General features: G+C 53.1%; 12 protein-coding genes across 12 annotated transcripts; 5 read left to right on the top strand and 7 right to left on the bottom strand.

The window, feature by feature from the left end:
- Nucleotides 1-216: 216 nt before the first annotated feature.
- On the bottom strand, nucleotides 217-3000 carry HMPREF1541_00335 (uncharacterized protein; the record flags this gene model as incomplete). The annotated part of the gene is made up of 1 exon (XM_008712641.1): nucleotides 217-3000. One exon carries the CDS (start codon nucleotides 2998-3000, stop codon nucleotides 217-219), a length of 2784 nt encoding a protein of 927 aa, XP_008710863.1.
- Nucleotides 3001-3901: 901 nt separating this feature from the next.
- Nucleotides 3902-5758, top strand: HMPREF1541_00334 (uncharacterized protein; the record flags this gene model as incomplete). The annotated part of the gene is made up of 1 exon (XM_008712640.1): nucleotides 3902-5758. One exon carries the CDS (start codon nucleotides 3902-3904, stop codon nucleotides 5756-5758), a length of 1857 nt encoding a protein of 618 aa, XP_008710862.1.
- Nucleotides 5759-6231: 473 nt separating this feature from the next.
- Nucleotides 6232-8274, bottom strand: HMPREF1541_00333 (uncharacterized protein; the record flags this gene model as incomplete). Its single annotated transcript, XM_008712639.1, has 1 exon — nucleotides 6232-8274. The coding sequence occupies one exon, from the start codon at nucleotides 8272-8274 to the stop codon at nucleotides 6232-6234; it is 2043 nt and encodes a 680-aa protein (XP_008710861.1).
- A 937-nt stretch (nucleotides 8275-9211) lies between these two features.
- Nucleotides 9212-9307, bottom strand: HMPREF1541_00332 (uncharacterized protein; the record flags this gene model as incomplete). Its single annotated transcript, XM_008712638.1, has 1 exon — nucleotides 9212-9307. The coding sequence occupies one exon, from the start codon at nucleotides 9305-9307 to the stop codon at nucleotides 9212-9214; it is 96 nt and encodes a 31-aa protein (XP_008710860.1).
- A 1527-nt stretch (nucleotides 9308-10834) lies between these two features.
- HMPREF1541_00331 (uncharacterized protein) lies at nucleotides 10835-12103 on the bottom strand (the record flags this gene model as incomplete). Its single annotated transcript, XM_008712637.1, has 1 exon — nucleotides 10835-12103. The coding sequence occupies one exon, from the start codon at nucleotides 12101-12103 to the stop codon at nucleotides 10835-10837; it is 1269 nt and encodes a 422-aa protein (XP_008710859.1).
- A 2348-nt stretch (nucleotides 12104-14451) lies between these two features.
- HMPREF1541_00330 (uncharacterized protein) lies at nucleotides 14452-16188 on the top strand (the record flags this gene model as incomplete). The annotated part of the gene is made up of 1 exon (XM_008712636.1): nucleotides 14452-16188. The coding sequence occupies one exon, from the start codon at nucleotides 14452-14454 to the stop codon at nucleotides 16186-16188; it is 1737 nt and encodes a 578-aa protein (XP_008710858.1).
- A 1422-nt stretch (nucleotides 16189-17610) lies between these two features.
- On the bottom strand, nucleotides 17611-17889 carry HMPREF1541_00329 (uncharacterized protein; the record flags this gene model as incomplete). Its single annotated transcript, XM_008712635.1, has 1 exon — nucleotides 17611-17889. The coding sequence occupies one exon, from the start codon at nucleotides 17887-17889 to the stop codon at nucleotides 17611-17613; it is 279 nt and encodes a 92-aa protein (XP_008710857.1).
- Nucleotides 17890-19285: 1396 nt separating this feature from the next.
- On the top strand, nucleotides 19286-19636 carry HMPREF1541_00328 (uncharacterized protein; the record flags this gene model as incomplete). Its single annotated transcript, XM_008712634.1, has 1 exon — nucleotides 19286-19636. One exon carries the CDS (start codon nucleotides 19286-19288, stop codon nucleotides 19634-19636), a length of 351 nt encoding a protein of 116 aa, XP_008710856.1.
- Nucleotides 19637-20093: 457 nt separating this feature from the next.
- Nucleotides 20094-21500, bottom strand: HMPREF1541_00327 (uncharacterized protein; the record flags this gene model as incomplete). The annotated part of the gene is made up of 2 exons (XM_008712633.1): nucleotides 20094-20348; nucleotides 20565-21500. The coding sequence occupies 2 exons, from the start codon at nucleotides 21498-21500 to the stop codon at nucleotides 20094-20096; spliced, it is 1191 nt and encodes a 396-aa protein (XP_008710855.1).
- A 572-nt stretch (nucleotides 21501-22072) lies between these two features.
- HMPREF1541_00326 (uncharacterized protein) lies at nucleotides 22073-23291 on the bottom strand (the record flags this gene model as incomplete). Its single annotated transcript, XM_008712632.1, has 3 exons — nucleotides 22073-22881; nucleotides 22928-23054; nucleotides 23139-23291. The coding sequence occupies 3 exons, from the start codon at nucleotides 23289-23291 to the stop codon at nucleotides 22073-22075; spliced, it is 1089 nt and encodes a 362-aa protein (XP_008710854.1).
- Nucleotides 23292-23569: 278 nt separating this feature from the next.
- On the top strand, nucleotides 23570-24340 carry HMPREF1541_00325 (uncharacterized protein; the record flags this gene model as incomplete). Its single annotated transcript, XM_008712631.1, has 5 exons — nucleotides 23570-23607; nucleotides 23655-23663; nucleotides 23711-23930; nucleotides 23982-24173; nucleotides 24221-24340. The coding sequence occupies 5 exons, from the start codon at nucleotides 23570-23572 to the stop codon at nucleotides 24338-24340; spliced, it is 579 nt and encodes a 192-aa protein (XP_008710853.1).
- Nucleotides 24341-25286: 946 nt separating this feature from the next.
- On the top strand, nucleotides 25287-27609 carry HMPREF1541_00324 (uncharacterized protein; the record flags this gene model as incomplete). Its single annotated transcript, XM_008712630.1, has 4 exons — nucleotides 25287-25736; nucleotides 25840-25979; nucleotides 26033-26354; nucleotides 26404-27609. The coding sequence occupies 4 exons, from the start codon at nucleotides 25287-25289 to the stop codon at nucleotides 27607-27609; spliced, it is 2118 nt and encodes a 705-aa protein (XP_008710852.1).
- Nucleotides 27610-28000: the final 391 nt, after the last annotated feature.

Here is a 28000-nt window from a genome sequence, read left to right as displayed (position 1 = left end):
CAAGATGCAAGTTACGATACCATCCCGCAGGTCAAACTTATGAAATCAAAATGAATTTCAAAGATACCAGCCTTTCAAGCGGTGCAGTAATATGGAAAGGTTGGTCACAGGAACGAACACGACTTGCAACCCAGTACCCAGACTACGTTTGTCTATCGCCCACTGCTCGCTCGAGTGAATTTCAAGACTTTGCGTTACCTCCGTTTCCGAACTTATCTAGGTGATGGCTTTTGCCCATGGCTCGACGATCCAAGGCCCGTCACAAACACATCGCATCATCAAACCCGCCACATGCCTCGGGAACTCTTTGCCCATCCCATTGACGTCCTCGTTGTGCCGCCCACACCTCACACATCGCTTGATCATTTCCTCGCCTGACTCTCCGGAAATAATCTCTCTCTTTCCCTTCGTGATGACCTTCTTCTTGTGCACATCAAACACTCTCTTCTTCCTGCCCTCTGGTCTCGCTCCTTCCCACTCATCGTCCAGCAGTACCCAACCTAAATCCACCTTGTGACTCCACAACTTCAATCTGTCCACCGCTCCCTTGTCCCTCATTCCACCTTTAACGTTGAACAGCTTTCCCAGCACCCTCCTCACCGTACCTTGGAATCCCCCCTCTACCACCCCAGTTGCCATCATTCGGATCTGTCTGGAACTGATCTTGGCCAGATCTCCTTCAAGCTCATTATCCGCCCATCCACTCCATCTCGGATCCAGTAGCGCCTCTACCGCAATCAGACTCAATCCTTTTCCTTGACTCCACTGCATTATGGTACGAATGATCTCAGTCTGTTGCGCACTCCTCGGCTCGGGCAATTTACACAACACTCTCATCGCTCTCACGATTGCGATGAAGAATTGCCTGCTCCAATGGCAATTCAGCAGCAATGCCACGAGCCCCTGACTCCCATCCACGACATGCCCACCTTGAGGTTTATCGAAGAATTCCGGATTAGTTTCTCGATCTGATACCTCAAAGATGCTCGCCGCAATATATCGCACCAGATCAAGTGTCCATTTGATATTGCCGCACACCATCTCCACAAGTTCTGAACTTGGCTCCGCGCTTGGGTTCTGTACCTCCCGTATGCTGATATACAGCAGTTGCGCAACAAATCTAAGGTTAGCAGCCACCCACACCCACTGTGCAGACAGCGGGATGGGTGAACTTGGTGGTACGTCTTTGATGGAAAGAAAAGCCACGCCGTAATGAAACGAGAACACTTTGGTGAGGACGGGCTTCTGGACCACCTTTTCGAGTTCTGAGCGGGAATCTTTCTCGTGCATGAACTCGCCCTCGCGGAAGAGTGTGTGATAGAGAGAGACGATGAGAGGAGTGGCCATACTGGCGGAGAAGGTGTGTAGGACCATGGATAAGAGGTCATCGATGTTGGAATTTGTCCAGCATGAGCGGGCGAATGAGAGGACTATTACAGCTGCGGCGGCATCGGCTGAGGAAGAGGTTGGATCCAATGACTGGCTGGACTCGGCAGTAGGAGGGTGGAAGTCCGCAGGGACAAGAGAGACGGTGGAAGCTGGAGACAGTACAGCAGAGCAGCAAACGTTGGGTGAGAGAGAGATTGAGGTTTGGTTTGAGAGCAGCGGGAAATTGAAGCCGGATTGAGCGAGGGAAGATGTCGTGTTTTCGGACGCGGCGAAGGAAAGAGAGGAGAGATCTTCGGTAGCCAGGAAGTCAGTCCGACCATCGAGAGTAGTGATAAATAGACCTTGGCCATTGTCAAGAACACCAGCGTTAGTGATGCCTTGCTCTTCTTTTTCAGGAAGAAGTTGAACGGAGGTTGTGAAGACAGGTGCGGAGTTAGTGGCTTTGTCGGGTAGGTGGTTGAATTTGGGCAGTAGAGTCTGATGAACGGAGGACAGCGTCCAACGACGGATGGTACCAGATGAAATGAACCCGCCATCGGTAGCTCCCATGTTCTTATTGATGTTGGCGTAGATTCCGTACACGGTAGGTGGCTGGGGTGCCGTTTTCTCTATTTCCGAGGTAGGTATAATACCGAGATGTGTCAAACACTGTGAGTCTGAATCGTACATTTGGCCATCAATGCTTGTGTTGCCGATCCGTGGGAATCTGCTGGCGGCGAGCTGGGAGTTCAGTAAAGGCAAGGCATCTGGGTCCTGTCTCATGGGGGAAAAGTCAATTGAGACATGATACGCCGATAGGGTTCCGTCGTGAGCGTGAAGAGCAACCATTAGCTTGCCTTCGGTAGTGGGCGAGAATGCTGCATGAGTGAATATCGTATCAGTTTTTGGAGCAAGTTGACTGGTTGTTTTGGCGAATGTTGAATCCGGCTTTTCGTAGACAAGAGCCATTGTTCCTTGCCTGTTAATCACAACAATGGCTCGCTGGTAGAGAGGTTGCATCGGCATGGCCTTGACTAGGTTATGAACCCATTTATCACCGCCTTCCTGCTTAGACGTGAACTGAACCACCTGCTTAGGGCGTTCTGCTCTGTCCTGGCTGAGCCATCCCATACCAATAGCCTGCCCTAGATCCTGTATGTCGTCTATTGTGCCAGACCGCACTTCCGAAAGACGATTGGCAGCAGTGCCTGTGGGTCGGAGAATGGACAAACGTCCTCGGGTGTCAACAACGGCTATGTCGGTTGCCATAGGACTCCAGGCAAGGCTGGCCAATTCACCAAGTCCAACATGTTCAGTTCGCTTTGCACCAACAACCCAGGTACGCCTGGTCCGGTCAAAGACTAGGCAGTGTAGGTCGATACTGCTGCCGTCCTCAGATATATTTGCGATATGACCTTGCCGTGACCAGCAGAGGCGAGTCGAAGAGCCACCTTGATGGAGATTGAGGATTCTTTGAACGATGAGAGGGTTGACTGGTAAGGGCACATTATTAAGCGCATCGATGCCTACCCCGGCAGGATCTATTTGATCAATCTGCTGAAGTGAACCTTCGTTAATCTGCTGGAGGGGTCCATCGTTGAAGAAGGGGTCGGCATTGAATTCGTTCTCCATTTCTTGGATCGGCAAGCTGCTTAAAACCTCCCATCTGCGTCGGCCAGGCTTGTGTTATCCAAGCTCTTCATCCAAAGTTGATGCAAACAAATTTTCGGATCCAAAAGTATTGTAGCATGTACCAACCCACAAGATGGGAGGTAGATGGGTTTCGTGACCACAGCCTTGAGCTGTGAGGAGGCTTTCGAGGTCCCCGTCGTTTTCTGACACTGGGGCGTGGGCGGCAGGTGGAGTCTAGCCACGCGCCCAGACGATCCACCGATCGTCCTTTCCTCGGGCGCGTTACGCAAGAGGCCAGGGGTCAAGCCACACGCCTATCTCGCCGCCCGTAGCCGGGGCAACGCCTATTGCTGCGAGCATTGTGATCGAGTACACTTGAACAGGAGAGGTACCAGTAGATCAGTTGAAAATTAACGTTGGGTGCAAAGGGTAACACCGGACGATAGCTTGCCTGTACATCGTCGGTCTGATGGTTCTGTATAGATAATGCGGGAAGATGCATCGCCGATGGCGGCAGGCAATAACAGCCTTATTGTGCCCTTTTTAGCGCTCAGATCCAGGCACCAAAACTCAGCGAGAGGCATTTCCTCCCCCCAGCGCCCCCATCTTCTTCTTCCGCTTACTCCCACCACTGGCACCTGCAGGGTGAATCGCTGACATCTCCACTTTGCCGGCTACGACCACCTCCTCCTCATCTCTTCATTTCGTGCCAACGTCTCAGTCTGCGACCCAGCATCGTCGACGTCGATATCATCGCACGCTTGAACGAACATTGATTGCTTCACTGCAGTAGTTCGGAAAGTGCGCAGCCACATGCAGCGATCCGAGCACTTCGATAGCACCTTCCCCGACACCGCACATCCAGCTTCTACTCGCCATCACCACTTCTTTCTTCCTCGCAATGAATAACGATGACTTCTCCGACTGCTCTGAGCTTACAGACCTACCAAGCTCATCTCAGGCTCCTTCATCGCCGCCCTCGTCGCCTTTGAGCGAACCCAGAGACATTTCTCCACCTCCAGACTTTCGCGACATCACCCCACCACTTTCCCAAGATGCAGGTGAAGACATGCCGCCTGCTCGTAAGCGCAGGAAACTAGAGGCACGTATGCGTACGACTCAGTATCTAGATCTCACGTCAGAAACAGCGCAAGCACTTCACGACCGCGAGCAGTCACTAGATCTGTTACTGAAAGCTCTCAGAAAGAGGAGGAAGATCGTAGTGATCGCTGGAGCTGGTATCTCGGTATCTGCAGGCATTCCTGACTTTCGCTCCTCCCACGGCCTGTTTCGAAGCCTAAGGGCCGAGCACAAGCTCAAAAGTTCTGGCAAAGAATTGTTCGACGCTTCCGTCTACAAGGACGACTCCTCGACTTCTTCCTTTCACGAGATGGTTCGCAAATTGTCTCAGCTATCTCAGGATGCGAAACCTACCCTGTTCCACCGATTGCTCGCCAGACTATCGACTGAAGGCAGATTGTTACGGCTGTACACACAAAATGTTGATGGTCTTGAAAGCAAGCTTCCACCCTTAACAACAGCAGTCCCGCTTGCTCATAAGGCGCCTTGGCCGAAAACTATCCAGTTGCACGGCGGCCTCGAGAAGATGATGTGTCAGAAATGCCGCCAAATCTCCAACTTCGAAGAAGAGCTTTTCCAAGGTTCAATTCCACCCCAATGTCCTGAATGCTTGACCCGAGACAACATTCGTACTGAACATGCTGGCAAGCGAAGTCACGGAGTTGGAAGGCTGCGTCCACGCATTGTCTTGTACAACGAGCATAATCCAGATGATGAAGCAATCGGCGCTGTTACTACGGCTGACTTCCGCACCCGGCCTGATGCTGTAATTGTTGTTGGTACCAGTATGAAAATCCCAGCTGTACGACGGATTACAGCCGAGATGTGCAAAATTGTTCGAGATCGCAAGGAGGGAACGACAATATGGATCAATCGCGATCCTGCCCCACCCGGCAAAGATCTGGAGGATTGTTGGGACCTCATTGTTCGGGGTGACGCCGATGAAGTTGCGCAACGTGCCTGTCTAAAGGAATGGGATGACCTTTCGCCCGACATTGCCGAAGCCTACACCGACTCGGACTTGGAGAAATCAAAACTGAACGGAGGTTGCGCCAGCGTTCACGTACCAACCCCAAAGAAACTAATTCAGTCCGAGCTCAAGGCGCCAGCTACACCTCCGATGTCTCCCAGGCATTATGGTTTGGAGAATCCTACATTCTCTCCACAACCGAGCTTGTCGATCAACATTCCTCTTGTCTTCGATGAAAGACCATCCGGTATCAGACCTGCTGCCAGCAAGTGGGGTCCATCACTCAACAAGGTTCTGTCTGGCAAAGAGAACAAACCCAAGGCAAAATCCGCAGTCAAAGCATCCGGGAGGCGCAGTGCTGGTGGTTCGAAGTCCAAGAAGCATAATTCGGGCCAGCCATCCATGATGAATATGAGCAAGGTGACTAAGTCGGCGCCGACTTCCATTCCGATCAAGAAAGATCTCGCATCAGAGCCCCTATCGCCACGTCGGGATTCACTGTCCAATGCGCAACTATCGAAGCCTTTAAAGATGGAGTTCTCCTCTGCGGGATCTAGTCCATATCCTGAGACGCCACCGGCACTGATGAGGAGCACGCCTCCTGCACAGGCAGAAGAGGAGACCCCATCGAGGCCGGGCTCGAGCAACAGCGAGACAGTCAGTCCAAATGGTCGGCTTCCGCGTGGTATGAGCGACTTATTGCATTAAGTCTCTCCGCCATCGAAGCCTGAACAATTACGAGTTGTATAGATGCATTTAGGTCTTTGCACGGAGTTAGTTTTGGGGTAAGCCAACCACATCTGGTTCTGGCTGGGATTTTGTTCATTGCATCCGAACGGGTACTTGCATACATTGGCAAAGAAGGAGTTGGAAGAGCTTACGGAATATCACTATTGGCGGAGCAGGCTGTACGCATGCATAGCACTGGAAAGTAGAACGAACAAAGATCCTAGGCTCACTAGCGGCCTCAAACAAGCAGCAAGTCATGATGAACATCACTCGTCGATCCTCGACATGGTCAAGATGTGTTGATATGAACATTGGGGTGGTCGATGGTGCTATAGACACCCGACGCGAACTAGACGCAGAACTAATGCCTGTACAGATGCAACACCGGAACCGCATCGCCATATGCCTTATGTGCTCCTTTGAATACGTCCGTCGTAATACTCCTTGCGAGCTTACAGCGCTCTCCCCACTCCATTGCTGGCGTGGCTCTCGTAGCCGTGATTTTCCACCATTGGCCTCCTCAATCTTCCTATTCCCATTCCGCTACCTCCACTCTTCCGATCTGCTTCCCAGCCAGTACCCACGGGACTCACGGGGCTTACCCACCCATCCATGCTCTCCCGCGGCGTTTGCTCCATGCCCGCTCGTTGCCAACCACCAGGCATACCCATGCTCAGCCTCCATGTGCTGTCATCGCTCGGTTGCCTGCTCTCGTCACTGCCACCCAATGGTTTCGGTACGGCCGGTGGGCTCAAGTCTTCGTCATCATGATCATATTCGTACGCAGCAGTTGACTTTCGCCGTGGTACGCCCATATGCGGGTAGCCATTATCGCCCACGAGGCTCCTTCTCTCATATGGTGGCGAGCTGGGATTGTACGTTACAGGAATATCTCCATAATCCGACGAGGCGCCAACAGAAGGAACGAAAGACTGCCGGGCAGGTGAGCGAGATGGAATTGGTGGATGTGACTCTCTCTTGTAGTGGTAATCATCAGGGTTTTCTGGGAAGGACACTGGCCGGCTCGATGACTGCGAATGCGAACGTGAGCGTGAACGTGAGCGAGAGTGCGACGATCCGCTCTGACGGTCTGGTGTGAAGTAACTGCCGACTGCGGCCGGAGGAGCAGCGGCACCGAAGGCCGAATTGCGGTGTTCGCGGACAGGAGGCGTTGGTGGGATGTTGGAAGGGAGCTCGTGAATGCCCGGTTGTTGACGGGCCATTGCATCAGAATACCGGTGGTTGTTGGAGTCAGAGCTGGTGTCAGAGGCTTGCCGGCCTGCAGCGACGAGGGTAGCATCATGTGACATGCGACTGGAGTCAGAGTCTTCACGATTCTTGTCGCGGTGGTGGGCAAGGGCTGCTCCGCCGAGAGCGCCGGCTCCGAGGGCCGCGGCTGTTTTGGCAGCAACAGGATGTCGGTCGCCTGAGGAGTTGCGATATTCGTTATTGAAAGCCGCGTTGGCACGAGCGGGATCACGTCCTGGACGGCCGCGACCGGATTCCAAACTTTGCCGCGAAGGTGTGCCTACGCCAGCAGCTCCTCCAAACTCCGGGTTGTGAATTGGTGGAGGATATGCATAAGGCCAGGCTTCGCCGCCGCTGATAGTGTTGACTGGAACAGGCTTCCGATTGATGGTATGCTTAGGTGAGTCGTCACCAGCAGAGTTGCGCTTCTTGTTGTGATGGTGCAATGCGGCTGCGCCAAAAGCGGCACCTCCGGCTCCCATGGCGAGGGCTTTACCATGACCCGATCTGCTTCGTGACCTACTCTCGTTCAAGCCGATGGGCCTGCCGGTGCCCTTTTCCATAAGATAAGGAGCATCTCCAGGAACGTTCCCGTCCGTCAGGCCGGCTCTGGAATTGGGAGCACTCCTTCTCGGCGGGGGTGGAACCGGCACAAAAGGATTCTCGTGACTGTTTCGGTAGGCCGGGTGCTCCGTCATGAGCGGGGCTCCACCTTCAGTCAATTCCTTGCTAGACTCATAACTTCTTCCCTCCTTGAATTGTGGCTGCCTCCATCCGTTGACTTCATCGTCAGCCGGAAGAAGAGCGCTGTGGCGGACAGACCCATTTCGGCTCCGCCGACGTCTTCGGCGACAACATAGCAAGATGGCAAGGATGAGAAGGCCAAGTGCTAAAGCTCCCAACACTGTGCCGAGAATGATTGCCATCTTGTTGCTATGACCGCCTCCAGCTGCATTCGCACTTGAAGGAGTGCTCGATGTAGCCGCTGCAGTAGGTGAAGCTGCGGTAGATGCAGCGGCTACCGATGGTTCAGAAGTATTGGGCGTGCTTGATGTGGAGGTGGAGGAAGCTGGTGTAGCCGAAGAGGCATCGGAGGATACAGAGCTTGATAAAGACGCGAAGGCGCTTGTCGAGGTCGGAGTTAATGAGCTTTGTGTCAAGCTATCGAGGATGGAGGTAACTTGTGTGAAGATGCCATAGCCCTCCGACACAAGTACGCCCAGGATATCAGTAGAGGTCTCAGACATTGCGATGGTCGCTGGTGAAGAAGAGCCACAATAACCTGGTTCCTCGATCACAGGTCGGCAACTACTAATACATGATCAATGTACCTTTGCGCAAGCAGAGAAGTGAAGAAGAACGATCGCTTCGAGATGACGGAAACATCAATGCATGGGCAGAAACTACCAGCCGTTCCTACCGCTTAGGACCCTGACGGAGCAAACGCCATTGCGAGGAAAAGCCATGTACAACGGCATCTGTATGGGCAGGCGAAGCGATGTCTTCGATTTAGAACAGCCCTAGAACGTCGCTGGGACTGCCGATCTGGACCTCTCCTCTCATAAACACGGGTTCAGGCGCAAGCTAAGCTCGTGCGAAGCGACGTGAGTGGGCAAGAACGCCACAGACGATGCAGGGACCAGAGTGACGGCGTGGCTGGTCCACATGGTGGCTGTGTAGCGCAGGGATCGATGAGCACACATCGCTACCTTAAAGGTATGTTTGCCACTCGCTATTTGGCGGTTGAAGATCGAGACTCTGCAAAACAGGTTTTCCAGAGAAGCTGGGCTGCTGGTTGTCGTCGATCTAGGCTTATCGATAACGGCTAAATATTCTCATGCAGGACCCTTGATCAGAGGAAAGGGTTGCCGAGGGGTACCATGGTGAGAGCCGTTCACTCGCCTCGAAGCCACACTCGGACACTGCCGTCGCTCTTGCATTGGTAAAGCCATTCGCCCTCGGCCATCGTTGACGACGGTCCATCTGGATCACAATTGCCACCTTTTGATATGCGCAAGACTCCAGTAACATCTCGTGCGGCCCCTGTGTCCAAGCCTCGAAGCTGAAGAACTCGGGATGCTTGATGAGCCATGGAGGTGATGCAGGTAGCATGTCCACGCTCTAGCGAAGTGGATGAATCTTCTCGATTATGCAATAGAGGCGAGTCCGCGTTAGAGCTGATGACTAGCGAGTGACAGAGTGACATAGTTCTGGACAGGCATTGCTGCAAGGCCACAGAAGTCGCATGCGGCTGAGAGGCCAAAAGGAAATCGATTCCATCAATGATGACCGTTATTCTTCTTGAATGGCCATTTTGTTTTGCGGGTGTGGATGTGCATGACTGGACTCCATGCTTAATTGATCTAAACAGGTCATCCAGGGAGAGCGATTTGAGGCTAGTCGCTGGAATGGGCAAAGACGCTGTGCCTTCGTAGATGCTAAATGCATCAATGTAAACGAGTCGCTTGTTTTTTGCAAGTTTGGCGAGGTCAAGGCCCTAACACAACATCAGCGTCAACTATTCTGATCCGCAGCGGACGTACAATTTTCTTGCCCAATTCGAGCCACAAATCCGGTGGGCGCAGCAGGCTCACAAGCACAACAGCGCCTTGTTGATGTGATTCATGACCTTTGGGTTCCGTGCGTGACTCATCCGTGGACGTGCCCTGTAGTGCGGCAAAGAGGTAACGTATCAACAGCCAATGTGCAGGCGTGCTCAATGTCGAGCTTACGAGAGTTAGGCATGGGTCAGGCGGGTTATCTAGCAAGTACGGAACAAGGGTGGACGGAATTGCTTCAGGCATCTGGGGATCGAGTGGTGGGTAGGAAGGCAAGATTTTTGGGTGTTGCTTGTAAGATTTCATTTTCGGACTACCACCTTTTCTGAATTTCGAATTGGGCAAGAGCCCCCGAACAGAAATCGCGGGTTGCCCTTCCATCGCCATGAGCATGCGAGCCTTGACTGAAATGTGACGACTCTCGTGTCGTCTCACCTCGAGAGACTGGTCGTTCCTCTCCTCATGCTGGCTCCTTTCGCACAGCCTCGTGTCCGTAAGTCTCTCGTAGTCACGCTCTTTCCCACGCTATGTATCGTCGGAAGTTTCAGATCAAACGCCAACCACATTCATCTAGGCTTTCGATGGTCCCCGCGCACCTTTGGGTCTGCAATGTTTGTTAGATTCCCAACTCCTCATGCTGAAATTGTGGTCGATCGAGGGATACGTACGTGCCAGTCTGGAATCCATTGGCGAACTTGCGAGCAACATTCTTAAGGGTTCGCATGCGGCCGGTGCCAGTGACCTTTCTACGCTTTGCCTTCTCGCTCCACTCGACTGTCTGTCGTTAGTCTGTTTCCCAGCTCTTTGGAATCGAAGGTCATACATTTCCGGATCTTAGCAGCGGGGAAGCCGCAAGAAGAGCAAGTGCTCTTCTGAACGTGCCACGAACGTCGGCCGCATCTATTGACCGTCAGCCGAAAGGTTCTCCGTTGTCGTTTGCGGCAATCGTCTACCTTCTGCACAGCGTGTGCGACTTGTTGTGGCGCTTGCCAAAGGAGCTAGTACCCTTGGTCATCTTGACGCAGTGTCGCTAGCTCGAGGATATCGGAGGAGGAGGGAGGATCGTGGTGGTTGTGGTCTCAAAGTGCAGTCGCGCGAGTCGTCAAACGCAGTTTACTCAAGTTGTGGGAAGCAACTCTTGGCTCTTGGCATTCGGGGACGGAATGACGTTTTCCCGACAGAGACTTCAACTACCACTGTGATGTTACTTCTCTTAGTTGCAATAATGTTCATTCATTAATTCGTGGGACTAGTAAAGTCGTGCGCCGATATCTTTCGGTCCCCAAGACGATGATAGCGATAGGGAGCCTCCGACACCGCGTCCTTCGATCGGTCCGTATGGCCAGGGTATCAAGTAAATCTTGTGTATCCTCCTGCATTGTCCCATAATCCACCGTGACTGACCCTGTCTTAAATTCATGGGTTCCAAAGTTGATCGCTCATCAGCGCCTGGAGTCAAGGGAAATGGTCGGTAATATTCCATCAGTGTGGTTAACGGAGTGAGCAGGAACCAACCACCGGCTGACGCAGCAGTCCGAGCATGATCGGCATCGGTGTTGATGGTTGGTCTTCCCATTGAATCGATATAATCTGCCGATTCCCGTAGCCAATCTGGTACCGGTGGGTATCTTTGAGGCTCGTGTGGGTATGACACCGTCGTTCGACTGCCTAAATGGAAGGGAACACACGCACAAATCTCGTCAGCGAGTTGTTGTATTTCTTCATCGATCTCGGCATCCGTTGGAACATGTTCGAGTAGGAACTGCACCCCAACCAGCCAGGAGAGGTGTTTGATGAGACGAAGCACTGTAATCTTCATAGTCCTCCAGAAGTTCATCATTTGCGCGACCGTGTGTGAGCTGTACACATCGCAAAGGCCGTTGTAGAGACCAACTGCTCGAATTGAGTAATGTATCTCTTCCGGATCCTGGATACGATAAGGCTGCCATGATTTAGGGACATTGTCACGCCATTCATTCATGACCTGCTTGATCCGGAAGCACTCTCGAAGGAGTGCCTCCGCTGATAACGTGTCGAAGACGCCATCGGAATCTAGTCGCAGGGCGGCGAAAGACATGGTTCTTTTGGAGTAATCCTCAAGATTGGCAAGTACATTTGATAAGTCGACCATCACTCGGTCCAGACGCGAAGTTGGCCATTCTGAGAGCTCCGGGGGTTGGTTCATGATGAAGTCGTCATTCTGGTCGACGGGTCTTCTTGACTGCAAATGACTGAAGATATATTTTGATTTCAACGCAGAGTAGAGCCTTCTCGAGATGTCGGTCGAGAGGTTGTTGTCACCGCGCGCTTGCATTATCGCCATTCCAGCTTTTTGGTGTAGATCAGGGTCCTCGAGCATATTGACGTAACGCCGATTAAGGCCTTCGTAGAAGTCGAGCATGAAGATGGCTGCCAGTAGCTCATCGCTTTGCGCCAGATTCGGATCGAAAATGGCACTTCTGGTGGCAGCCACCGCCTTGGCCCATGGCTTGCGAGAATTGCCAGAGTACGGACCCATCGTTCTCCAGAAATCCGCGATGGCCACCGCCACCGCCGATGTTGCATGTCGGAGCGGTGACTCTGACGAGACGGAGTTGTATAAAGGCAGGATAGCCTCAAGGAACAGGTTTGTGTGAGATTCGCGTGGAATATTGACATAGTTGGTGAAGAAGAAACATAGAGACTCGAACTCACCATCACGGCTCTGGTGGTGGAGCGCTGAATAAGGGATGACGACCTTCGGCTCTGGGAAATAGATCAGACGAGAGGATCTCTTGGACGGAACTACAAACCATATCGAACCAAAGCCTCATCTTCACTGAGAGTATTGGTGTGGCCCTCGCTTGATGATCTGGAGTCTCTGCTACCACGCCTGCCTTCCTTTCCAACTATATCAAATGAATTGCGATAAACGCAGAGTTGCTGTTGCCGCCTTCGGACGCAATTTCCGCAAAATGGTCTGACCTCGTCGCACTTCGAGAGAGTTAACTCACACGGCAGTAGACTGGGTTGGTTGCACTTGCCTTAACTCGCCTTTTCCTGCACACGCCACACCCTCTGCTAGGACCGTGATACACCATTTCGTCAAGGCGAGCAGGCGCGCACGGTTGAGTAAGGAGCACCCAAAGATGTGTCGCAAACGTGCAGATGCCGGTGGGGAGCACCCAAACATCGGTCGCACTTGCTCTGGAACTCGTATGATGATCAGGAACTGCAACAGCGAGTTCGACTTGTTGTATTGCCCGTTGCCTTAAAAGTCGGGGTGCTCGCTAAGCTGGGTGAGGGGTTCAGCTCGCATTTGAGAGCGACTGTGGCGACGGGACGTAAACCTTATGAATACGATCGTACTTGATCAAGAACAGACTAGGTGCGTCCTACAGGAGGATAATGAGAATCGGATATATTGAGAGAGGCGATGTTCAGGCCAAGTCATATCAGAGCCCTGTCTGCTGCTTGAAGCGTTGGGCACTGCGGTAGTCGGAAGCTTGACTTCCATTTTGCTGATAGCGGAGCATCGATGGTCCAGACAGTCTCAAGTTGTCATTGGATGCATGGTTCGTGTTCAATGCAAGAGACGGGGTGAGCTATTTTCAGCCCCCATCATGTCCTCAACACGGGCGAATCTGAGCTTGCAGCTCGTACATTGGGGTCGCACCCGAGGTCTAGGTACAGCCTGGCGCACGCTTGACTAGACATGTTGGTTAGGTCAGAATCTGTCTGATGATCGACCTCACTGACTTAGTCAATAAGGCTGCCGAGAATGACTGCAGGGTATCGGTGGCCAGCATCGCAGAATTAGATGCTTTGACCAGTAGAAGCTAGTCCTCACCGAGGAGCGGAGCTTTGTTTGATAGTATCCGCAACCCCGGCACATGGGGGCCATGACTGACAAGCAAGGGATCCCAATGCTCGCAGCCCGTTCCGCGATAGTGGTAGCGCACTGTCGCAAGCCACTCACAGCTGTCGCCCTACAAGGCGCCAGAGAGCTGGTAGGAAACCATTGAGCGATGAAATCTTAGAACATGCGCTGGGGGGTGCTTATTGCTACCGTTGACCATTGAAGAGCACTGACGCCGAAAGCCTTCCATAGCAGAAGAGTCAACCTCGTTTGGGGACTTTCCGTCAATCCGCTAGGTGATGGATGGCAAAGAACGGTCTCGAGTAGGAGTATGCAAGAGCTCGGAAAGATCAGCCAACAAGCGGAGTAATATCCCTGCAACGCCTAGTGCGGCTCATAGTCGGGTTAGGTAAGCTTGTTCCAAGAGTAGATCGGGCCTGAGATCAGACCGAGCGACACTTCTTGGTGGCCATGGGCGTAGGTGTTGAGGGTTTCGATCGCAGCTGACCGTATTTCAAGAATTAGGCAACCCACATAATAGATGCCTCTAGGTGAGGACTTCCAACGGTGAGGCGCGAGGGCGATGTTCTGACAATCAAGAGAAGCGCAGTCATCCAATGGTGATCGACTTGATGCATCGGGGTGCTAAGCAAAAATTTCCAGAAGTGTACGCCTCAGGGCGCTTGCGGCTCGCTCGTACAACACTCTACCTCGTCCGAAGATGCGCAGCGGTCGTATTAGATCAGTCATGCAGCGGGCCAGGCCCTTGCCCGGGGGTGTCGTCCACGCTAGGTTTAACCCTCCAGCTTGGCTGTTCGGTGCTGAGGGGCCCGCGCCAAGCCTGGTCGATCATTCTCCTAACTCACCACTACCATCTGCTGCATGCTATCAACGAATGTTTCCGTGTCTGCGGCTGTCAGAAACGCCTTCGGCCGCGACCCACAACACGAGTAACATCGTAGAGTACGAGTTGGTCGCGCGTCGGCCTGGCCGCCCAACAAGATGCTCCCGGGCGCGGAGAGGGAGCCATGACGACTCCCGAACAATCCGTTGAGGCCAGTAGGGCAACAACGCCCACTCCGGCGCCGTCACCTGTTCCGCCGCCTGTCCCCGTCGAGACTCATCCCAACCGAGGGGCGTTCAAACAGCCAAAGCAGCCCACACCAGAAAGCGGTCACCTTGCCCCAGAAGATGCCTACAAGACATTCTCCCCGCCACGCCTCAAGCCACTCACCGAGATCAATGGCTCGGCGGCGGCGGCGGCGGCAGCGGCAGCCCTTCGTCCCGCTGTAGCGTCCCTTCGTGCGCCACCGGCAATTCCGCCTGTCGCTGCGCGTTTAGCTGAAGAAAGACGGAGAAGTGCCAGCAGGAGGAGGAAACAACCGCGAGTATGGAAAAAGTTGCTCTGGGTGAAGCAACACGGCTTTCCCGACAACTATACCGACACCGAGACTTTCCTCGATCACCTCCAACGGAATCCACGCCTACGCCCTTACGACTTCTGGCCGTTGGTAGCGGATTCGACCGTTATCGTCCAACACGTCTGCTCCGTCACCATCTTTGTCTGCGCATACGCTGGTATCTACCAGGATCGACTATCTCCTACGACCGTTGTCACATGGGGCACTGTGGTTACACTCGCTGGCTGGGTCCTCTGGGATAGATGGCTGGGCCAGGATGAAGCTTATCGAGGCCCTGTCACTTCGAAAGCTCCTACCGACGTTGATGAAGTATCAAGTACAAGCTCTGGAGGTTACGCTGGGCCAACACTGGGAAATGGTCATATCAACGGACATGTGAATGGAGAACTGCGTGGCAAGGGATTGGGCCTGAGTCTCTCGACCTCGGACCTAGCAGCCAAGAATGAGGAACTTCAACCGAATGGACATGGGCAATCGCTCTCCAAATCTTCAATGCAGTCAATGTCACCAATCGAAGGGCTGCAATTTTCATCACTTCAAGCACGCTCACCGACCCTGCCATCGCCCATTGTATCACGATCTCCCACTACCCTTACAACCATCTCAGCACGTAACCAAGCGCGTTTGAAGACCTTCAAGTCCGCCCTGCTGATCTATTTCGCCCTTCTCGGCCTATCACCTATTCTCAAGTCGCTCACGAAATCCACATCCTCCGATTCTATCTGGGCGTTAGCTACTTGGCTTCTCATAATCAACATCTTCTTCTTCGACTACCGGAGTCTCACACCATCGACTCTGTCTGGAGCTTCAACGCGCTCTACGACAAGACCCATGCCCTCGACTCCGGCAACCTCCCATTCTCAGGCCCCGCCATTTCCCTCCTCCCTTTCTACCAATGCTGCCTTGATGGCATCCACCGTTCTCGCCTCCCGCCTCCCATCCACGAGCTCCGTCTTCAGCCTCACGCTCTTCAGCATTCAAGTCTTCGGCCTCTTTCCCGTCTTTCGCCGTCACTTGCGCAGCGTCTCTTTGCCTCTGCACGTCCTTCTCACTACCGCTCTGATCCTTTTGTCCACCTCCTCCCTCAACCTGATCCTCTCACAATCCTACACTCACACCTATGGAGACTGTGGGTACTGCCTTTCCTGGCTATGGCACGTCGTCTTCCGGGGTTTTACGGGAATTGTTGTCTTCGGCGGCAGCACTGTCTTCATGATGGGCGCCTGTAGCTGGTGGTTGATAGGTTTGCAGCGTTATAAGAACGTGGTGATTGGACCGTGGGATACCGCGAAGCCGGTTCTGGCCAGCGGGGTCCATGGGCGGAGAGGTACGGTCACAGAATGAGGTTAGGTGTACAACACTGCATGTAAATGTTTCCCAATGGAGAAAGCACATCAATCAATGTACGGATCTTTCTGGGGCTGAACCTGGAGCCTCGCGTAATCTAGCGTGCATGCACACTATGAGGCCCTAAACCGGGGGTTCCAGACGGCAGTTTCCCTGGCAGCTCTCGTTCGCAGAGGGGCTACGCTCGCTTGACCGCTGTCTCGTCGTTCCGAGATCTTCATTCAGTAATCCCGAGACTGATCATGTATATTTGCGCGCGATGCTGTGGGTTTGTCCCTTTGCTTAGCCCATATAGCGGGGTTTCCTTCCCCGGCTAAGACTGACTTCCACTGTAGGATGTAATCAATCTCGAACTACGCTCGTACATACGCTGTGTAGCCAGAAGGCCAATTTCGATCCGAGCATGTGACCGAGTACGGAATATGCTCACTTGTATCTTCTTTGAAGGGTCACAGAGACTCTGAGTGGGGAAATCAAGTAGCCGGGAGCACCGCTATTTGCAGCCTATCTGGCGGCCATACCCAGGACCACCGTACTGTGCGTTGCTCAAGCTGCAACCGTGTCATCGCAGGCTCTGCTTTACGCCGTTGGCCATGTCGCTGTACTAACTTCCGTGTTCGACATATGTCATTCCCGACACCGATAACATCTCAGTCGTTGATCATCATAACCAGATGATCCATCCTCTCAAGCGTTCTCTGCCGGTCCTCTTCCCTGTCGTCGTTATAGTACGTCGGTGGTGCATCAATCGCCTGTTGCAACTGCCATTTCAGCATCCTCATGATTTTTTTGGGCTCATCGGGTGTCGGGTCTGATCGACTCCTCGCCAGTTTGTTGATGCCGTTGTACGCTGCACAGGCTTCCTCGAGGATTTTTTCGACTTCGAAGCGCAAAGCGCCCTTGGATTGCTTGAGCATATCGTCGAAACGTTGTTTGACATGGCCTCGAAGCTGATTCAACAGCCAAATCATTGAGCTTCCCGTCCATGATGAGTTGACTTGTTACGATGTCGTCGAACACATCGGTCGAAGGGTTTCTCTTGCAGACCGCGAACTATGTTGATAAACAGCCAGACTCTTAGCCTTCTTTCGATACGATTCTGCCAACTCCGATCTAGCGATGATAGAGGCTTGCAGACCGGGAAGATCAACCAGAACAGCGCCGGTGGACAATGCCTGTGCACGAACCTAGATCCGAACAACTCAGATCAGTGGCCAACCCTGCGACTTGATGAAAGATCGGACACTCTTCGAGAACAGTTGGACATTCTCATTACCTGTCAGGACAGTCTTCCCCATATAATGAAGGAGAGCCTCATCCGTCATCAGACCCTTGACACAGCCGGATATCTCATCATCCGTAAGAGAAGTTGGAAGAGTGCTGAGTTCCAGTGTTGGGCAGATAGATCACGTGTAGAAGTTATTGCGCAGACCGCGACGGCTTTTTAGCCTCGCTCTCGAGCAAGCGTTCATGGAGAGGGATGCTTTCGAAATAGAGCAAGTCCGCGAGCAACGTCTTCAACACCACGTTCACCTCGTCCGCGGATTTTGCCTCGATTTCTGCCTTGAAGGGGCAAGTAGGATCATGGTTGTATCTGAACTCTGTGATCACGGACGTTCTAGCCCTAGTCTGGACGGTTGTATCTAGCTCCGAGTGACCGAGGATGGCATTGATTGCCGAGCTCTTACCCACACCCATCTTGCCGATGACTGCGATTGTAGTTTCCCGCGCGAAGGACCGGTTTTGGGGTTCATTCAGACTTGCAAGCACGCTCGATGCGTTGGTCAAATCTTGGAACTCGAGAGAGGGTGTGAGACAACGAATCTGTCTTCTCAGCTCATAAGAAACATGGAGAGATTCCTGTGGCGTCAAATTGGGATAGGAGATCAATAACAATCGGAAAAGTTCTGGGCTGTCGCCGACCGGCCTTTTTGCAACCTATGTAGCATCGTCCCCGGGTGATGTGGAAGCAACAGCTGTGTCTATAGATGTTGTACGATCCGAAGGCGGATCAGGAATGACGAACAGGCCCTCCAATGGTCTCGAATGACGATCCATTAGTGGACTCACAGATTTGAGGTCAGTCGGTTTGATCCGCAACGGCTAGTAGACCTGTCCGGGGTAGTGGCGGTAGTGTGACTGCTGCTACTCGTCAGGCTATCTCCGAATGGCACGCGAGAGGTGTGAGATGGTATGAACGGTCAAATGGTAGCAGGAACGAAGGAGGTACTTATAAGTCTATGGTACATACCTTTCCTATTTGGGAACAGTGGGAGTCTATGAAAGACGGAACTGACAGTCACCACTCATCCCGACTGTTCTCGATCTATTGAGATCGTTGGAGTGATGCACCACCTGTGACTGACCTTCTACAGGCACGGTGACCCAGCCATTGCGGGCGGATCACGTGATAGCGAGGCTTCGACCCCTGAACACAATGTGCCAAGACTTTACAACTCGTGGCTCAGACTCATGGAAGATCAGCGGATGAGCACGAGATTTGGCTACCAGAATGGTTGCAGACAAGTGGGATATCATTTGAGCTATGGTCTTGTGAACATGTAGTGACGGCAAAGCACCGTCGCAAACCGATGGCAAGGTATCTCAGGTCATATCAACGTCACAAAAGTGGGAAACGATGAACTGCCAGACATACCGAGCTACTGTGCGAAAGGGCGGTCTCCACACAAGCAGCAGACGCATCAACTACGACTTCATCGAAGACATGACGACTCCTATGACCTTCGGCATTGCGCAATCTTGGGAGTGTGCGTTCGGCGACACCATTCCTACGGCGCTAAGTCGGCATAATAGTGACTGTGTCCAGCTACTCACGAAGTTACACAACGCCTTCAAAGCCAAAGCCAACCAAAACGGTGTGACCAATGCAGAGATCCAAATGCGCGACATCAAGCCGCAAACCACAGACACAAGCTCTTGCTCACAGTCAATGGCATCAAGGAGACCATAGCAGTCCAACAGCGCGAGATGAACTGCACCTTCCGTGAGACCATCAGCAAGCACATGGCTACAGGCTACACAGAGTGTGCCGCACCATCGGCAAAAAGGCACTTTCCAGCGCATGAAAGAGGCCATGGCTGATCACGTCACAACAGTGAGGGGAACTATGTACCGTAGTGCCACCGAAGCGGTCCATGGTGAAGTCGAACTGCTGCTGCATGCTTCCGTGAACTCGCTAACTGGTACGCTGCAAGTTATTGTCGATCGCATCACCCGAGACTGTAACAGTATTGCTCTCGCAAAGAAGAGTCACCAGAACGCTGAGTCATTGCCCGCACATGAGCTCAGGTTGCGAAAGCAGATACGCAAGATGGTGGAAGATGCTGACCGCCCCATTATGCAGGCTCTCAAGCGGGAGCAAAAGGGCAAGAGATTCCGAAAGAGCAGCGGCGCGCAGAAGAAGGAGACCAAGGAGGAAACCTAAAGAAAGGCACAGGTTGCCTAGCTTGCGATGAAGATGCTCTCATTGGCCAATAACACTGCTCGGATCTTTCAGCAGGCGGCGTTTTTGACATTGACTGGAGACTTGGCAAAGAACGGCGGCGAGGATGGCAGGGTGAACGGCCAGGTGCTTTATCGGGAAGACACGCGATTGAAGTGAGAGGATATGCGCGCGGAAACAAGGATGGCTCCACCAACACAACATTTCTAGCTAGAGCTCAGTCACCGAGACACAACGATTGCAGTATCGACATCAGGAACTCCAGCTCCAAATAGAATAAGCTAGATGGGGAACGAAGAAAATGTTCTCATCAGCGGAGCCGCCTGCAATCCAGGAGTAACGCTCACAGCGACTAAGAACCTGCCACGGGCCATTGTCTCCAGGTCCCTAGTGCAGTTCGGCTTGCTGTCCGCTCAAACGTCCTTGCCTTTGCGACGTCTTAAATCATACCACCCGCAGGCTGAGGCTCATACCTCCTGTTGCCCAATACCTCTCCGCCGCCACCCAGCCGCTCCTCCACTTCCCTCCGCCGCCGCTCCAATACAGCGGTGATGCCGCCTTCGGAGCGGAAAGACGCAGGATGCCAGCCGACCATGCCGGGGGCAAGAGTGGGCGCGGGGGCGGTGATATTGGGATCGGGGTGGACGCCGGGATGCTGGGCGTAGGTTGGGGAGGCCGGATTGATGGACAGACGCTAATGTTGGTGTTAATAAGGCCGATAGGAATATGGGGGAAATTGGGGGTAAAGAAGGGGGGAATTGCATGTTTGGCTACGAAAGTCGGCCGCTGAAGGCCATAGGCGCGACGTAGGGCAAAAGAGACAGGGGGGCGGCCGGGGACCGAACGAATAGGGACAGGGTAGGGCAGGCAAAAAGGCAAGAGGCACAGAGCAGAAGGTGTAGAGACTTACGACAGACGTGCGCGTGTTGCCGTACACAGGGGGCGGGTGGGCAAGACGCTCCATCATGGCGGGCTGGGCTTCGATGTCATGCTCGTCGCCGAAGGGATTGTGGTTGTAGTCGGTGCCGTAGTTGTTTGCGCCACCGAAGACCGGAAATTCATCGTTCTCGTGGCCGCCGTGGGCTTGGCCAATGTACTCAGATTTCTCGTTGAGGGTACTCGACTGAATAAACTGCGGGAGAGGCCGAGATATGTTCCAACCACGGGCAGAGGGTGTTTTCTTGAGGCCAGCACGGTGCTGACGGTGGGCTTTGAGCTCGGAGTTTAGGGCAAGGAAACGGACGAGAGAGTGGATGGTCACGCCCAGGAGAGAGATGAGAAGCAGAATAGATAAGGCATGAAAAGCAATGCCGCTCGAGGTGTGGGTGACGAGGAGGGCGATGTAGATAATTAGGGACGCGAAGGAGCCGAAGCCGAAGGCGATGGTGAGGCGAAGTTTGGACTCGACAGCCACGCGGAGGCGCACGGTGTAGCTTACTTTGCGGCGTGGGCGGGAGGAAGATTTGGTGCGTGAACTTGAGACTGTACGACTCGAAGCTGTACGGGATGGAGACTGGCGTGTTTTCGCTTTGGAGTGGGTTGCTTTGGAGCGAGGCTTGGTAGTCTTGGTCGACGATGACAATGACGAGGAAACGTCCGAATGGGAAGGCTGGTGCTCCCCAAAGAGGGTTCTTTGTGCTTGAGGCATGGCTGAAGCTTCTGACAGGACAGAGAGGTCGGTTCCTGTCCTCTGGGCTGGTCCAAGGTACTCGAATTCAGCCTCTAGCGGATGAGCCTGTTCCGTGATCGATCGGTTGGAAAGGAACAGAGGGACAAATGTTGACTTGCTCTCGTGCGTATGGGATTCCGTATGGGATTCCGAGGATACAGGCTGTGGGTTGACCATATCAGATTGAGTCAGCCGACCGGGGCTGTATTCGTAGTGAAGAAGTGAACAGATTAGAAGAATTAGAATGAACAAGTCCAGCTTGAATGAAAATGCACCGACGATACGCAAAAGCAGTAGAAATTGAGGCGAGTGCCTGATCTTGATGGTGTATTGGGATAGAGAAATACCAGCTATGTTGACCCATCTTCGCGTCGAGTTCAGTTGATATTCGGGATCGTGCTTGCATATTCACGATGCAGACTTTGCGTAACAGCAAATCGTTGGATGTGAGAGACACAATGTGAGTAGTGCGGAAGACACGACAAATTGTCGCCAGAGATGAAATGCACGAAGACCACCAAACAAAAGATTGGGTGGCCACGAGTGCAGATTGACCCTGCGGGGGGTCGCGTCTGAAACAAGGTGGAGTTTCACTAGCGCGATTGCCTCGTGCCTGCCTAACCCCGGTCATGTCCGCCTCGCTTTCAGCGCCTGTATCGCGTTGTTCTGGTATCCTAACCCTGCAGAGAACGCGGTCTCCCATGTCCTGGGACATTGGATCCGCCCACTTTGCGGTGCTCACCCGGTGCTCACCTTCCCAACTCCCCCAGCACCAGATTCCGATCCGTTGAAGCAGACACAATGATCGGCTCTCCAGCAGGCGAGAAGCGAACATCGTTGACTGTACCTCTGTGCCCTGGAAGCTTGTACAGTAATTTGGCGGAACGGGTATCCCAAACCACAACAGTCCTGTCCCCCGAACCGGCGCAGATCTTATCACCTTTGGGTGACCAGCTCGCTTTGATAAGATTCTTCTCAAACCCTGCAGGGGCTCCATCGTAGGTTTGCACCGCCCGGTCAACAGGTGCGAAAGGCCTGATGTCCCACGTCCGTACAGTAGAGTCGTGTGAATTGGAGAGGAGCGTCTGCGAATCCGAGGATACCGCGAGTGATGTGATCGTGTCAGTATGACCTTTCAACAAATAAATCACCTCCATTTTTCGGGCGTCCCACACTTTAATGTCGTTATCAATGCCACCGGAATAGATTTCGTGTCCTTGCTCTGCAAGCGCCACTGCCGTGATGGGAAAACCGGTCTCAATGTAGTCGACGGCGGCTTTCTGTCGTGGGTCCCATATTCCTATGCAGCCATCATCGCTTCCCGTGAGCAGGATCTCATTTCCTCTTCGCGCTACGTCGAGTGAATTGATAACCTCCTCGTGCCCCTCATGTCGCCGTATTCGCAGGCCGGATTCGAGATCCCAGCTGGCAGCTGTCATGTCGGCGGACGCCGAATATAATACTTGTGAGTCGCGTGACCAGTGCAGATCGAGGATTGCGCCTTTATGACCCGTCAGAACTCCGTAATTCTCGCATTGACCGTACGTATTCCAAAGCACTATATCAGTCAGCCTACCTCTATCGGATCCGGCGATGAAACCTACTAATAGTCCGGTCCATGGAGCCAGAAGCAAGATGCTGACCACTCTTGTCAAATCTGACGGCGAAGACTTCACCGGAATGGCCTGTCAACTCCATTATTGGGGCTTGTAAGCCGCTTGTTCTAGGAACCTGTACACCACCGTCATATCAGCCGACCTTGATCCAAAAGTTTAGCCCCGACAATTCAGCAGATACTTTCAAGGCAAGGCTTACCAACTGTATGAGGGCGCCATCTTTCCCCTTTCCTTGCGAGGTCACTGCAAGAGCGCCATTCTCTTTCAGATCCGAGTTGGACTTTTGACGTTTCACGAGGGAATGGTTTGGTCCACTGAAGCTATCGGAGGCTTGTCGCTTGATTGAAGGCATCATGACTGATCGGTGTAACGGCAGAGATCGTGGCACTGGTATTTGGCACAATTGGACCACATTGCGGGCGTCTTTTTCAGTGAAGTTTCGCTCCGCATCCAAATCATAGGGACCCACTTTTCTTGAACCCGAAGATAGTCCGGCTGCCGGTAGGGCTGACCTGTTGAGCCGCATCACCACGCCTTGCTTTCATCTCATCACACCAACGACATGGATTCTTGAACAGCATACTCGGCGAGCCGCATTCTTCTGTCCAAATCGTCTCGGATAGAGCGGCGATGACTTCAACGCAAAAGGCTGCGCGCCTTGGCGAAGAGTGTGTTGAATCTTGATGCCCACCCCTCCCCTGGCTAACGTGTACAGTATCTGGAAGTGAGTCTTAATCTCAAGTCCGAGGACGGTCTCTGAACATCACACAGGACTCGAGTGGACAAGGTCAATGCCGAACTAGTTACACTCACATATGGCACCATTGTCGCCCAGCTATGTGGGGATTACGAGTTCGACTATGTCCAAGTCAATCAACAGCTTGACAAGATGGGCTACAACATCGGGATGCGATTAATCGAGGATTTCCTGTCCAAGTCGAATATTCCTCGTTGTGGCAACTTTAGGGAAACGGCCGACATGATCTCGAAGGTAGGTTTAAGGCCTGTGCCATCAGTTCCATGTTAATTCATGGCTACAAAGGTTGGCTTCAAGATGTTTCTCAATATCACACCCGTGGTGACGAATTGGACGGCGGACAATAAGTCGTTTTCATTGCTATTCGACGAGAATCCGCTATGCGACTTCGTTGAGCTGCCGGACGATGGCAAAGCGCAGGACGAGCTCTGGTTTTCCAATATCCTCTGTGGAGTATTACGAGGAGCACTTGAGATGGTCTGAAAACGCTCATGCTTTTGCTGGCTAGTACTTATAACTCACAGGTGCAAATGGCCATCGAGGCACGGTTTGTCAGTGACGTTCTTCGCGGCAACGACACCACAGAGATTCGGGTAACACTGATACGGTACATTGAAGATGAAATGCCTCCCGACGACGAGTGATGAATTCAATTGCACCGGCGAGGTTTGGCAGCTCAGAAAGGGGCGTGTTTCAGGGGGTTGTGGCAGTCACGTGCCATGTTGGCCCCTGAACGAAAACCACGCCTGATCTCGAGCAGCTGTAGCAAAAAGTACATGTCAAGATCACCAAAGGCAGTAGAAGTGGTCAGTCATGGCTCGTCAAGCTAGCGGACGCGCTGAATGCCGTTGCCGCGTCCAAGAAAGCACGAGGCTCTAGCGATGTTGAGGTATTTCATTGCATGCTGGAAAGGCGAGGTGCTCAAATCTGAGGGGTGCCAAGGCTCTAGCGTGACAGATTCTGATGCGCAAGTCTCATACCGGGAGGCGCGACCGTCGCGCCAGCGATGGAAAGAAGGCGACCAGCTGTGCAGCACGGCTGGGGACGACCCAAGCCCAGCCTGCGCATCTTCTTTTCCAGGCCGCAGACCTCACTTACACCGGTCCCTTCACTCGTACTCGATCATATTCCATCCACGAATCTAAATACAAGCACATCTCTATCCTTTTTGCGCAAGGACTATCCCTTGTGATCTGTCTTACCTTACTTTGTGCGATAATTCACTTTTGTGGCGCACCTGACTTTGGTCTTGACACTGGTCGAGCCCCCGACTGCTTACTTCGGTCCTGCCTTATCCAAGAACCCTCTTCCTGTTGCTGCTGCAGGAGCGTGGCTCTAGCTGCGCACGCAGTCTCTTTACATCGGTCATCCAGCCCGATTGTACATTTCGAGTCCTCTTGTCCCGTCGCAATGCTGAGAGTTCACCTATAAGTCTTAGCTCAAAGTACGTGCGCGACCGACTCCGCACCCTCTTTAGTCAGGCTGTCTATCACACCACGAAGCCAGTTCGTGGCGACTGCGACTTTATCCTCAGACGAACAACGAAAGCAATAATCCGACGCCGCTTACACGCTCCATTTTACCATGAGCATGGCCGGTGTAAATCCCGCGGCGGCAGGTGGCCCCGTTGGCGGCGGCATGATGATGATGCCGGATGGAAGTCCCGCGCAATCGGCAATGCCCTCAGACCAGACAAGAGCAATGCTCAACACCTATATCTATGAATATTTCCTCAAGATTGGAATGCATGATGTCGCCCGCACCCTATCTCAGCAGCCGGAGAAATTTAAAATCCAAGTTGCGACTAAACAGAGCCCCGGGCGGAGGAAGGACGGCGAAGCCAACGGCGTCGAGGGTGATGCCATGGATGTTGACAGTAAGATGGATATCCCCGACGATCTCCCTCGACCTGCCTTCTCGAGCAGCTCGCCTCAAGGCACTGGCTTCCTACTCGAGTGGTTCGGTATCTTCTTCGACATCTATCATGCGTCCCGAAAGGGAAGCGCTGGACCAGCTCAGCAGTATCTGATGCACGCTCAGGTAAGGAATTGCGTTCACCCCAGGTCTAGATCGCATCGAGAGGTCACGCATCCACTCAATCGACTGCGAAGCTTCGTGGGGAACATGATCTAACAACTGCCAGAACATGCAGCGTATGCGAGAGAATTCCCAGACGATGATGCGACCCGGAATGATGAACGCGAATCAGTACGCTATGCGGGCCAACATGCGCAATGGCATGGTCAATGGTGGTGCCATGCCTGCCGAGATGGCTAAGCGAATGTCAGTCAAAATCCACGTCTTATCCGCGCCCGATCGAGACTAACTGCATGTAGGACTCCTCAACAGATGCAGAACATGATGCAACAGAAGCAGATGCAGCAGCAACAGCAACAACAGATGCAAAGAGAAGGAGGCGATGTCGACATGAACGGTCGTCCTGGCACACCTGCTGAAGGTGACAACGGCGGATCTCCATCGAAACGCCCTAGGCTAGAAGGACAACAACAATTCAACGGCAACATGATGGCAAATGGCCGACCCATGCCCGGAGGTGTGCCTCAGGGTATGATGATCCAGAATGCCTTCAACCCTCAGAATATGAATCCACAATTCCGACCCAACGCGGGCATGCAGGGCCAGAAAGCCCCGATGCAGGTAAGCTGTCGAACATACTCAGCCTAATGACGTTGACTAACACGCATAGCCCGGCATGGCACCCAACGGCGGCATGAATATGATGAATAATGCCGGTTCGCCAATGATGGTCAGCCAATTTGGTAGCGATGCCGCCATGGAAATGTACAACTCGGGCCGCATGGGAGGTCAGATGCAAGGCAACCCTGCGGCGCAAAGCGGCAACCACGCTCTTCAAGACTACCAAATGCAGTTGATGCTGCTCGAGCAGCAGAACAAGAAAAGACTTATGATGGCCCGGCAAGAGCAAGACAACCAAGTTCAGCGCGACGGAGCTCCAATGCCAGGTGTGATGGGTGGTACAGGGATGTCACCATCAGGAAGCAGGAGTGGTACCTCGCCCAACCCGGCTGATCAGATGAAGCGCACACCTCAGATTGGTGGCCTGCCAGGCTCTCCATCTGCCGGCGAGAATATGCAGGGCCGATCACCTGCGGCCATGGGCTTCATGAATGGCTCCATGCCTGGTGATGGTTTCAACCCCATGTTCATGGGCGACAAGCAAGGCATGGCAGGACCTGGTGGGCCCAATATGCGTCCACCAACATCGATGAATATGCAAGGTCGAATGGGTGCCCAATTCCAGGGCGGCCAGCCCATGGCTCAGCAGCCATCTCAGGGTGGACAGCAACCGATGGGCACTCCCGGTCAACGCAATGAAATGCCTCCTCCTCAAGCTCCAGCCGGCAATGCAAACCGCCAAGCTTCCTCTCCAGCCCAGAGCGGTGGCAATGCTCCACCAACGCCATCCCAAACCAATAAAGCTAATCCCAAGAACAAGAAGGGCAAGGATGACGGTGCAGCCACGGGCAATGCTGCGAACAACAAGAAGAAGCCTACCAAGAAGAATTCGCAGGCAAATGCTCCAGGTGACAGTGAGTCTTCGACTTCAACCCATGGTGACAATGCGAGTACTAACATTGGTAACGAAGGTCAACCCGCAGCCGCCCCGGCGAACGCAGCTCCGCCACCTGCACCTGTTCCCCAGATGCCACCCAACCAAAACCAGATGCAACAACCGGACATGTCGCAGAACGCCTCGTTCGACTTTGGTTCAACCGATCAAAATTTCAACCTCGACTTCAGCACTCTGGAAAATACCGATGTTTTGGAGAACTTTGATTTTGACAGCTTTCTCAACACCTCCAACGATGATGCCTTCAACTTTGAGAATGGCATGAATGGTGTCGACTTTTTGGATACGACGGGCGAGTAGGGACTCGTTGTGGAATTAGCGGGTAATGCTTCAATTGGATGCGAATGTGAAATGTCTGCATAGGATCTCGAGCTTTGACTTAGGGGCGGAAAGGACGTCCATTCTTCACGGCGTTGATGAAGCTTACTGTCATTATACCCTCAAGAAAATGCTTGGACATACGGCGCACAGATGGATCCTTGATCATGGACTAATGGGCACTACCATGAAGTGCAAAGCGAATTGAATTGGCTCCGAATGGCGCAAGATCATTCCTTCCTTTTATTTCAATTGACTACGGCTCCCCTGCCGAAAGCTTCACTGAGTGGTGCCGCCTTCCTCATGAAAAACACCTGCCTCCACCTGGGGAAGGAGCATACTAGCTAGCTGCGACCAGCCGCGCCCAGCAGTC

This window comes from Cyphellophora europaea (assembly GCF_000365145.1).
Source record: "Cyphellophora europaea CBS 101466 unplaced genomic scaffold supercont1.1, whole genome shotgun sequence".
Lineage (NCBI taxonomy): Eukaryota > Fungi > Ascomycota > Eurotiomycetes > Chaetothyriales > Cyphellophoraceae > Cyphellophora > Cyphellophora europaea.
Note: the sequence above shows the minus strand (reverse complement) of the source record. Positions and strands in the feature narration are given on the sequence as shown.